At 39.4% G+C, this 12,454-nt stretch overlaps 1 protein-coding gene across 9 annotated transcripts in view; it reads left to right on the top strand.

The window, feature by feature from the left end:
- The window catches only part of MARK3 (microtubule affinity regulating kinase 3), a 115,435-nt gene that overhangs the window by 16,104 nt on the left and 86,877 nt on the right, over nt 1-12,454 (top strand). For all 9 annotated transcript variants that reach the window (XM_077776558.1, XM_077776556.1, XM_077776553.1 and 6 more), the window contains exon 2: nt 9,962-10,153. In XM_077776558.1, coding sequence (XP_077632684.1) covers nt 9,962-10,153 — 192 coding nt within the window. The remainder of the gene's footprint in view (nt 1-9,961; nt 10,154-12,454) is intronic.

Below are 12,454 nucleotides of genomic sequence, written 5' to 3'. Positions count from 1 at the left end.
CCCCCCCCCGCCCCAGTTTTATTGAGAAGTAATTGACATACCTCACTGTATAAGTTTAAGGTATTAGTTTGATTTATGTCCGTTGATTTATGTCCATTGTAAAATGACTGCCACAGTATGTTCAGCTAACATCCATCTTCTCATATAGATTTAATAAAAAGAAAAATAAGAAATTATTAAAGGAAAAAAATTTCTCCTTTTAATAAGAATTCTTAGGATTTACCTTCTTTTTTTTTTTTTTAAGTATTTACACTCTGAATGACTTTCCTGTATATCCTATAGCAGTGTTAGCAATAGCAGCCATGATGTACATTATATCCCTAGTACTTATTTACCTTATAATTGCAAGTTTGTACCTTTTGACCTTCTTCCCCCAGATCCCCCTTCCCTACCCATATCTTCTGGAAACCATAATTCTGATCTCTTTTTCTTTGCGTTTGGGTTTGTTTTCTTGTTTTTGTTTTGCTTTTGGATTCCACATGTAAGTGAGATCATACAGTATTTGTCTTTTTCTGATTTATTTCACTTAGTATAATACCTTCAAGATCTATCCATGTTGTTGCAAATGGTAGGATTTTCTTGTGTTTTTCTTTTCTTCTCTTTTTTCTTTTCTTTCTTTTCCTCCCTCCCCTTCCTTCCTTCCTTCCTTCCTTCCTTCCTTCCCCTCCCTCCCTCCCTCCCTTCCTTCCTTCCTTCCTGAGAATCCCAAGCAGGCTCCATGCTTGGTGCAGAGCTAATCTAGGGCTCACTCCCGATAAACTGGGATCATGACCTGAGCCAACATAAAGAATTGGAGACTTAACTGACTGAGCCACGCAGTCACTCCTCCATTCATTTTTCTTATTGCGTCTTATATTAGTGTTGATAAAGTCCTGTAACAGTTAGTGCTTTGACTGAAAGTATCAAACTCTAACATAATGGCTTAACCAAATAGGGGTTTGCTTTTCTCACAAAAGAAATATACATAGTTTCTAGCTTTGGTTCAGCAGTATAATATTGGAGTTGGTGGTTTTATTTGTTTTTAAATATATTTTTAATACTTTTTTTAATGTTTGTTACTTTTGATTGAAGGGTAGGGACAGAGAGAGAGAGAGAGAGAGAGACGGGAAGAAAGAATCTCAAGCAGGCTCTGCACTGTCTCGCAAAAGCCCATCATGGGGCTGGATCCCACAGACCATAAGGTCACGACCTGAGCTGAAACCAAGAGTCTCAGGCACCCTGCCCCCACCCCCCCCGATTTTATTTATTTTTGAGGGAGAGCAGGGGAGGGGCAGATAGAGAGGGGGACAGAAGATCCCAAGCCGGCTGCACACTGACAGCCACAGGTTGATGCAGTGCTCAAACTTCCCAACCTCAAGATCCTGACCTGAGCCAAAGTTGGATGCTCAACTGATTGAGCCACCCATGTGCCCCAGAGCTGGTGGTTTTTAAAAATACTATTGTCTTGGGGTGCCTGGGTGGCTCAGGCAGTTAAGCTTCTTCTAATTCTTGATCTCAGCTCAGATCTTGATCTCAAGATAGTGGATTCAAGCCCCCCGCATTGGGCTTTGTGTTGCTTGTGAAGCCTACTTAAAATGAAAACAAAAACTTTTGTCTTTTCTTTTATGTTTGAGACCATTTGGCTGCAAGATAACTTCTACATCTTCAATTATGGTTGTATTGAAGGCAAGAGGAAGGAGGAAGGGACTGTACAGGTGTATCTGTTCCCCTTTGTGAGAAACAAAAGGTTTTCCCAGAACCCCCCCTNCCCCCACTGTTATGCTTTCATTAATGAGCACTGGCCAGAACAAAGATGCTCAACTGACTGAGCCACCCAGGTGCCCCTAGCTGCAGAAACGTTTGAGGAAAACAAGTATTTAGTTGGTCTTGTTGCCTCACCAAATAGCCAGTCAGCTTTTCTTGTTGATGAAAAAGGGAGAAATGGATATTGAGTAGATAACTATAGTGATTACTCCATTCTCCAGGTATATTACCTGGAAATGTAAGTGTTCTGCAGTAAAGGTTTTAGTTTGCAAATGGACGCTTTATGAATTTGTTAATAATCTCCTGTCTTTGGCTTACTTCTGATTATTTTCAGTAGCAGTGTACATATTCTAATTTTCATGGTGGATGAAGTGGTATCATCTCTACTCTATGGGAGAGAGAAGGTTCAGGACTCCTTTAAAGATTTAAATTTAATAGCTTAGAGTACCTGTTACATGCATAGTGCTGCCACAAAATGTAATATGAGCACTGAAGAATTCTATAACATTTTTTTTGTCCTCAGGTTGTTTACTGGCTCCTTCGGGAGGAAAAAAAAAACCCCATGCATGAAATAATTGGCTACTAGTACAAGAATTCAGAATTATTTGTTTAATTCTTTAGTATAGCACGTTGAGTGCAATAAGATTAGAAACTTCTTTCTTTTTTTCTTAATGATTTTTTTAAATTTATTTATTTTAAGAGAGGGAGAGGGGGGGAGAGAGAGAGAATGAATCCCAAGCAGGCTCCATGGTGTCAGTACAAAGCCTGACATGGGGCCTGAACTCATGAACTGAGCTTATGACCTGAACTGAAACCAAGAGTTGGATGCTTAACTGACTGAGCTCCCCAGGCTCCCCTAGAAACAATTTTTCTTTAGGGCCATTGATAGAAGCATGGTCTGCATAAAATGAAGGGCAAGCAGAAGCACTACTAACTGTTACAGGCCCATATCAACACTAATGTAAGAAGCAGTAAGAACAATAAATGGGGAATGCATTCCATCTTATGTTATACATAATAGTTCTTCTTAAAAATGATCCAAAAGTAAGAACCATGTAATTTAAATTATTATATAACCAAGACACAAATTAGAACATACCTTAGACATCCATACACCCTCCAAAAAAAAAAAATCTTTAAATTTTTTTTTTTAACATAGTTAAATACGGTTCCAGGTTTGCTTTTGTATCTCTCTGGTAAAGCACAAACCTGAAATTTGAGAAGCCTACTTAAGAAATCAGGTTTAACTAGAAAAAGACACTACCAGAAAACTGTATGCCAGTATCCCTGATAATTTGTTTCTGTTTTGAGAGAAAAATTTTTTAAGTTAAACATATTAGATTCCCCCCCTCCCCAAATTTCTATTTAAATTCTAGTTAGTTATGGGGCACCTGGGTGGCTCAGTCGTTTTAGCGTCTCACTTTGGCTCAGGTCATGATCTCAAGGTTCGTGGGTTCGAGCCCCGCGTCAGGCTCTGTGCTGACAGCTAGCTCAGAGCCTGGAGCCTGCTTCGGATTCTGCCTCCCTCTCTCTCTGACTCTCCCCTGCTCATGCTGTCTCTCTCTCTCAGAAATAAATAAAACATTTTTAAAAATTAAAAAAAAAATCTAGTTCACTTGTAGTGCAGTATTGGTTTCCAGAGTAGAATTAAGTGTTTCATCATTTACATATATCCCCCAGTGCTCATCACAAGTGCCTTCCTTAATACCTATCACTTGTTTAGCCTATTTACCACCCACCTTACTCCCATCAGCCCTCAGGTTGTTTGCTCTGTTGTTAAAAGTCTCTAATGGTTTGCTTTCCTCTCTCTTTTTTCCCCCTTGCTATATATTCATGTATTTTGTTTCCTAAATTTCACATATGAGTGAAATCATGTGAGCCCTACGTGGGGCTCGTGAGTTTGTGACCTGAGTGGAAGTCGGAGGCTCAACTGACTGAGCCACCCAGGCACCCCAGGATTCATTCTTTTTGATTGCCAGGTTAGATTTATTTATTTATTTGTTTATTTTAATTTTTTAAAATGTTTATTTTTACCTTAAAACTTTTTTTAGCATTTATTCATTCTTGAGAAACAGAGAAAGAGCATGAACAGGGGAGGGGCAGAGAGAAGGGAAGACACAGAATCTGAAACAGGCTCAAGGCTCTGAGCTGTCAGCACAGAGCCCAATGTGAGGCTTGAACTCACTAACTGTGAGATCATGACCTGAGCTGAAGTCTGGTGCTTCACTGACTGAGCCACCCAGGCGCCCCAATGTTTATTTTTGAGAGAGAGAGAGAGAGTGCGTGTGTGGAAGAGTCAGAGAGAGAAGGAGACACAGAATCTGAAGCAGGCTCCAGGCTCTGAGCTGTCAGCACAGAGCCTGACAGAGGGCTCTAACTCATGAACTGTGAGATCATGACCTGAACTGAAGTTGGAGACTTAACCCACTGAGCCACCCAGGCGCCCCAGATTTATTTTTTTAAAGATTTTTAAGTAATCTCTACACACAACTTGGGGCTTGAACTCACAACCTGGAGATCAAGAGTTGCATTCTCTTCCCTCTGAGCCAGGTGGGCACCCCTCCCCCTCCTTAGATTTTTTTTAATTTAAGAACTTTATGTAAGGAAACATCAAACTACATATACTAAGTTTAACCCTATTGTAATTTAACAAACATCAGATATTTCGATCTTTTGTATGAGTTTATAATCTAATGGGGTGGCGCGCCTGGGTGGCTCAGTCGGTTGAGTGACCAACTTCGGCTCAGGTCATGACCTCACAGTTTGTGGGTTCGAGCCCCGCATCGGGCTCTGTGCTGACAGCTCAGAGCCTGGAGCCTGCTTCAGATTCTGTGTCTTCCTCTCTCTCTCTGCCCCTCCCCAACTTGTGTTCTGTCTCTCTCTTTCTCAAAAATAAATAAAACATTAAAAAAAAAATGGGGAAATGCAGGTTTCTTTCTGGTTTGTATTATTGTTTATTTGCTTGCTCGTGTATTAGTTTAGGTTGAATTATGCTGTAGTAACACACACAATCAAAATCTTAGTGATTTAACACAGTAAAAACCCTTGCTTAAACAGTTTGCTTCAGGGCTTTTTGGCTCCATGAAGATTGCTCTTCCTGTCCAGGATAATTTGGCCCTGTGGACTTCTGTCTTTGGGCAATGCTCAGGATTCAGGAAGGCAGAAAATGACTGAAGATAAGCACTGGCAAATAATGCTTTTGCTTGGGAATGGCATGTCATTTTCACTTGGAAGTCATTGGCTAAACTTAGGGACATGGCTGGGCCAACTCAAATGAGGGAAGAGGGTTTGAGTTTCTCTATGAAATCAGTGAAATCCTCCACAAACTCAAAAGCAGAAGAGCTAATATGGTGGCTTATAGTATTGTGTACAACAAAGTAGCATAATATAGATACAAACAAAGTACCCCTGGAACCCAAAGGAGAAGAAAAAGAATCTGATGAGATGCAGGAAGAGTCACCGGATGCTTCATAAAGATGGTGACAAGTGATCCAAACAAGGGGATGAGTTAGAATCTTAGGTTTGAAGAGAAGAAAGGGCATTCAAACCGAGGGACCGGACGATTCTAGAGAATACTAGATGATACAGCAAGAAAGGAGAAATGGATTAGATTACAGAGGACCTCGAATTCATTTAACATTCAGCAACAAAGTATTGCACAGCTACCTGTGTCAGTCACTGCTCCCAAATTCTGGGAATATCTAATAATGAACAAAACAGACAAAAATCCTTTTCCTCCTGAAGGTTACATCTGGTGGATACCAAGGAGTTACTCTTTAATTATAAGTAGATTGCGGCGTAAGAGTAAGCAAAGTTACAAACATTGGATGCCTGTGAATCTTAAGATTCTTTCAATATTCCCATTTTATGTGTAATAGAAGACAGTTGACTTGGATGTAAGTTAATGTTTTCATTTAACTGTGCCTCACTCTAGAAAACTTAATGTATGAAAAGCTGAATTTATGAATGTATAAAACATGTAAATTAGAAAGTACTTGTATATTACAAAAGCTTTTTTAACCCAAATTTTGACCAATAGTATAGTTTTAATGACTTATTTTTGTTGTGTAAATAGTAAAACCACTTGATACATAGTTCGCGGGGACAGGACTTTGTTTTATGTCCTGTGGTGTTTCCAGTTCCCAAAACAGAGCCTGGCACATATATACATACGTAAAACCTACTGTGTCACACAGTAAATATTTGAATGAACAGTAGAAAATTCTCTTTGGAAGGTAGAAAAGAGAAATCTGCCATAATAACCATCTAAGCACTACAGTGATTAGTATTTTGTTATTCTGTTGTCATTCTAATATTTATTTATTAAGTACCTGTTCTGTGCCAGCTATTGTTCAAGATTTAAGGAATAAAACAGGTTTTCATGAAACTAAAATCTAGTTTGGAAATAAACATGTAATAAATATAGTTACCAAAATTCTTTTAAAACCACACTCTAGATGATGTACAAAATTTGCATCAGAAAAGGACATGCCTGTGTCAACAAGTGTACCTGCCCTGTGTACCTGCCCTTATGTCACAACTTAGTTGCTGCTTTAGTTTTACTTTGTTTGTTTATTTGGGTTGGGGGAAAGAGAGAGAGACTGAGCAGGGCAGGGGAGGGGGAGAGGGAGTCAGAGAATCCAAAGCTGCTCTGCTCTGTTAGCACAAAGCCATACATGGGGCTCGAACCAATGAAATGTGAGATCTTGCTCTGAGCCGAAGTTAGACACTCAATGGACTGAGCTACCCACCCCATTCTAGTTTTTTTTTTTCCTTTCTTTCTTTCTTTAAAAATTTTATTGGGGTGCCTGGGTGGCTTAGTCGGTTAGATGAGCGACTTTGGCTCAGGTGATGATCTCACGGTTCATGAATTCAAGCCCCACATCTGGCTCTGTGGTGACAGCTCAGATCTTAGAGTCACTTTGGATTCTGTCTCCCTTTCTGTCTGCCCCTCCTCCACTCACACTCTGTCTCTCAAAAAATAAACAAACATTAATGTCTTTTGTTTTTATTTTAGAGAGAGAACATGGGCAGGGGAGAGAGGCAGAAGGAGAGAGAAAAAGAATCTTTAAGCAGGTTTCAAGTGCTCAGCTGACTGAGCCACTCAGGCTCCCCTTTAGTTTTTTCTTTGATAAACAGATCCTCATTTATAAATAGGGTTTTCCCCCCAAAGTTCTCATTTGGAAATTAGAATCCTTTTTGTTACAGGAACAGTATTACAAATTGCTTAGATTTATAACTGGTTCATAAAAGCCTGTTTTACTTAGAATATCCAATTACAGTAAAAACATAGAGGGGTACCTGGGTGGCTCAGTCTGTTAGGTGTCTGACTCTTGATATTGGCTCAGGTTGTAATCTTGACATAGTGGGATCAAGCCCTGCATCGGCTCTGCACTGAAATGCCAAGCCTGCCTGGGATTCTCTCTCGTCTCTCTGCCCTTCCACTTTCACACACACTCACGGTCTCTAAATATTTTTTTTAAAAACATAGAATTTGTTGTTCGCATGCACATTCACTGTTTCTTCCTCTCTTTAAGTAAATTAAAAAAAACAGAGATTGATGTTTGCATGCACTATTATGTGATAATTGAGTATAACAGAAGTGAACCTATCCTAAAACCTACATGAGGGAGAAATAATTTAATATGAGAAAGTAGTTTAATATGGAAGTTCTGAAAAAAAGACATCCTTGAAGACTTCAGAATCAGTGGCACAAATTTTTAAGCGTTCACTTTTTTTTTTTAATGTTTATTTTTGAAAGAGAGAGAGAGACAGAGTTTGAACCTCTGAGGGTCAGAGAGAGAGGGAAACACAAAATCCGAAGCAGGCTCCAGGCTCTGAGCTGTCAGCCCAGAGCCCGATGCAGGGCTCGAATCCATGAACTGTGAGATCATGACCTGAGCCGAAGTCGGACGCCTAACCAACTGAGCCACCCAGGCGCCCCTAAGCTTTCACTTTAAAGCACTTGTTTTTCCTTTTACCTTCATACGTGTATTACAATGGAGTTTCTTATGTTTATCAGTTATATTTACTCTTGTTTTGATCTGTAGTTAATGAGAGAGCAAGAGAAAGAAGAGACATTTTCCTGGACAAAAAATTAGAAAAAAGAAAAGAACAGAGGAGATTGCAAGTGTTTGTATGAGTGTGGTGAGAGAGTAGTGCCCTGAAAGGCAGGCAGTGGGTCATGGCACCTCTTGAGCACATGTGGGGCAAAAGGAAGTGTGAGGCGGCTGGATACTTACACATAGAGAATTGTATACATTGGGCATTTGTGATTCTAGTACCTTTGTAGTTAATATGGTTAGAGGTGTGTATGACTCTTTTAGGGAGCATATTGAGTACTTTATTTCATCTAACAAATGTTTTTATTTTAATGCCAGTATAGTTAACAAATAGTGTGATATTAGTTGCAGGTGTACAATATAGTGATTCAGCAATTCCATACATCACCCAGTGCTCATCCCAACAGGTGCCCTCCTTCATCCCATCACTTACTTTACCCATTCTCTAACCTACCTCCCCTCTGGTAACCATCAGTTTGTTCTCTATGGTTAAGTCTGTTTCTTGGGTTGCCTCTCTTTTTTTCCCCTTCTTTGCTCCTTTGTTTCTTAAGATCCACATGTGAGTGAAATCATATGGTTTATTTGTCTTTCTCTGACTTAATTTCACTTAGCACTATACTGTCTACATCTGTGTTGTTGTAGATGGCAAGGTTTCATTCTTTTTTTTTTAATGGCTGAATAATATTCCTGAGTGTGTGTGTGTGTGTGTGTAGACATACATACATATACCATGTGTTTATCCATTCATCGATCAATGGACACTTGGGCTGCTTCTGTATCCTGACTCATTATAAACATCAGGATGCATGTATCCCTTCGAGTTAGTATTTTGTATCCTTTGGGTACCTATCCCTTAGTTCTATTGCTGAATCATAGGGTAGTTCTATTTTTAACTGTTTGAGGACCCACCATAGTCTTTTCCAGAGTGGATGCACCAGTTTGCATTCCCACAAACAGTGTAAGAGATTCCCCTTTCTCTGTATCCTCACCAGCATCTGTTGTTTCTTGGATTGTTGATTTTATCCATTCTGACAGGTGTAAGGTGATAACTGCATTGTAGTTTTGATTTGTATTTCCCTGGTGAGAGTGATGGTGAGCATCTTTTCATGTATCTTTCAGCCAAGTGTATGTCTTTGGAGAAATGTCTGTGCATGTCTTCTCTCTTGTTTTTATTTAAAATTAAAACTTTTTTTTTTTTTTTTGAGAGAGACCGTGAGTGAAGGGGGAAGGGGCAGAGAAAGAGGGAGAATCTGAAGCAGGCTCTGCACTCTCAGCGCACGGCCCATGCGGGGCTCGAACTCAGGAAACTCAATCATGACCTGAGCCAAAGACAAGAGTCCGGCGCTTAACCAACTAAGCCACCCAGACACCCCTTCTGCACATTTTAAAAAAAACTGGANCTCGAACCCACGAACCGCGAGATCATGACCTAAGCGAAAGTCGGACGCTTAATCGACTAAGCCACCCAGGCGCCCCTCACATTAACTCTTTATCAGATATATCATTTGCAAGTATCTTCTCCCATTCCATAGGTTTTGTTGATTATATCCTTAGCTTTGCAGAAGTTTTTAAATTTGATGTAGTCCCAATAGTTTATTTTTGCTTTTGTATCCCTTGCCTCAGGGGACCTATCTAGAAAAAAGTTGCTGTAGCCTGTGTCAGAGAAGTTACCGCCTGTGCTCTCTAGTCAGGCTGTTCCTTGAAAAACATTACTTGGTAGCATAGTGTAGAAAGAAATTGGGAATCCAGATTCTCTTTGGATTTCTCACTAAGTAGTGATGTGGCAATGAATAAATCACAGAAGTGTCCTGATCTGGTGAAAGATCATATTTGCTGGTGCATTTAATAGCTTATGGAAAAGTTACATTCTTTATGACTATAAGGCAGTCTTGTTACCCCTATTTTATGTTACAACCACATACAGAAAATATCCCATTTCGTTCTGAACACCCACTTTAACCCTTGATATTTTCCTTGTCAGCATTTGATTGTTTTCCTCATAAATTTATATTGTGGGCAAATTCCTTTAAAGTGCTAGATACATTAGGATTAAAATTAAAGCAGTGGTGTTTTGTTTCTTCAACTAGGGCCTCTTCAGACTTGGCAGGTACCATGTGTTCTCTCATTTCCTTATTTTCGTGTATGTTATATTGTAGCACACGTCACATGGAGATGGGCGACAAGAAGTTACCTCTCGCACTGGGCGCTCTGGAGCTCGGTGTAGAAACTCTATAGCTTCCTGTGCAGATGAACAACCTCACATCGGAAACTACAGACTGTTGAAAACAATCGGCAAGGGGAATTTTGCAAAAGTGAAATTGGCAAGACACATCCTTACAGGCAGAGAGGTAAATATTAAGTTTAATTTCTATTATGATACTTGCTCAGGTCCATGTGAGAGAGGAAGACAATGTATTTATATTACTTGAGCTAATTTTTAAGCTAATTAAATATTGTTTTTAAAAACAAGAAACTTATACTAATTATCTGGGAGTTTCTTTGCTTTCTCATTTCTTTAAATGCAGTATTACAATGAGTGTTCGATTGGCTTTTGCCAAAATGGGTATAGTGTTAACTGCCACCAGAATAATATTCTTTTGCCACCAGAATAAAAATTGTTTTGAACTTAATGTACAAACTCACAGTACTTGTAGGTCATTAGTGTTGTATGTTCTTATAGATTTTATGCTCAAGAAGTTTCTTCATTTCCCCAAAGAAACTTTTCTCATAGCTTAGGTTTGATTGGTTGTTGTACAGGAAGGCATATGCTTTCCTGACTTTTGTGGTGATTGGCTTTCTGCTCAACTGCATTCTGTATTTATCAAAAATACATCTGTTAAAACTCCTGAATTGACTCCCTCCTCATGTTCCACATGTGTAACACAGAACCTCTTTTGCTTCTTTGACTTCCTGCATTTAGGTCTCTGTGCTCTACCCTTTTGTGTAGCAACACTTCTTCTGGGAAGGAGTCGTTGATGGACTCCCTTTTCCCAGGTATGGGACTCAGGTTAAAATTCCTTATACTTCCCCTCAGCACACTTTACATTATATTGGAACTGCTTGTTTACCCATCTTCCCCCTCTGGTCTTTAGGGCAGGTAGCCATACTTAACACAGTGTTTGGCACAGAGTAGGTGCTTAGGAAATAAATATTGAATGATTGTAATGATGCTTTGAAGGAAGCTTTTTAAAGAAATGCTTTCCCTGTACCAGAGCCTCCTGATAGATGTGCCAAGACAGTGTTACAGGTGTGTCGTGGCCTTGATACCTGCAGCCCACCATGCCTTGGGCTGCTGGAGCAGGGCCATGGGCCAGTCATTCTGTCTGGAAGCAGCCTCTGTTTGCTGCAGCATGCCCTCCAATATTCTACTTTCCGTGTGTGCTGGGAGTTGAAGAAGGCTGGAAGGATAGGTCCACACAGACTTGAACCAAAAGTTTGCCTCTTCACATTCCATCTCAATTTGGTGACAAATCCCTGGTCAGTACTCCTTGTTACTGACTGAGATCTCTGGGCTGCTCTTCCAGTCTGTGAACAGCATGAGCAGAGGGGCTTGCCTTGCTGTCCCTGAGCAGAGCTTTCTGAAACAAGGCAAGACTCTTGAGATTAGTCCCCACAATTCTAGGAGGTGGTTCTGCCAGTTTCCTCATGGGCAGACGGTGGGTTGGAAGAGGAATGGGCCAGGCCAGACAGACCCTCTCTCTTTTTCCTTAGCTGTGGTTAGTCCTACTCTATTTACATCTGGCAGGTTCTCCAGAAATGCTTGAATCTGACTAGCAGAGTGGCTTAATTTAAAAGATTTTTTTTCTTCTTCTTCTTTTTTTTAACTTTGAATTAAACTATTTTACTCGTTTTTTTCCTTCTCTTGTAGGTATCACCCAGAATCACAGAAAATGTAACAATTATGTTTCTATATTCTAGAAATTCATTATGTAGGAAGTATAAGTTCCTTGAAATTTCTTTCCTCAAAAAGTATCACTTTCAGCAGTTTGGTGTAGATTCCCAAGGTGTTTTATATAGATATTAACTTTTTGTTTATTTTAACAAAAAAGGACTCATGGATATAATGGTAACTTTCTTAGCAACAAACTTGAGGGCGTCTGAATCTTAGCTCTTAAAGACCTGACACATTCTGTCTTGTGTGTGTATGTTGGTACCATGGTTTATCCCTGTGAGCCGGTAGTGAGTGGTTTCAGATTTTTTGCTACTGTATAAACATATGCAGTGAAAGTTCCTTAACATAACTCTCTACTCTGCTTAAGTGTTTCTGTAGGATAAATTCCTACAAGTGGATATCTGGGGTCAAAAAAAGATGAATATTTGATATTGTAATAGGTACTGCTAAATTGCTTTTGAGAAAATTTTATAGTATTTTATTATCATCAAACTGAATGAGAGTATCCATTTTTCTGCAGCCTTACTAGTACTACATAGATCATTTTTATCTGATGGACAAAAAATGTATTTTTTTGAAAGTTGCTTTTTGGTAACAGATTGATATTTTCATATATTTTTGTCATTCATATTTTCTTTTAAAATAAGTTTCCTATTTGTGTCCTTTATCCATTTTCTTTTCTCTTTTAAATCTTAATGATTTAAACCCATTATGTGTTTCATACATCAGTCTGATCTGTCTGGGTTTCATGTCTAAT

This window comes from Crocuta crocuta, unplaced genomic scaffold, assembly GCF_008692635.1.
Source record: "Crocuta crocuta isolate KB4526 unplaced genomic scaffold, BGI_CrCroc_1.0 scaffold8, whole genome shotgun sequence".
NCBI lineage: Eukaryota > Metazoa > Chordata > Mammalia > Carnivora > Hyaenidae > Crocuta > Crocuta crocuta.
Note: the sequence above shows the minus strand (reverse complement) of the source record. Positions and strands in the feature narration are given on the sequence as shown.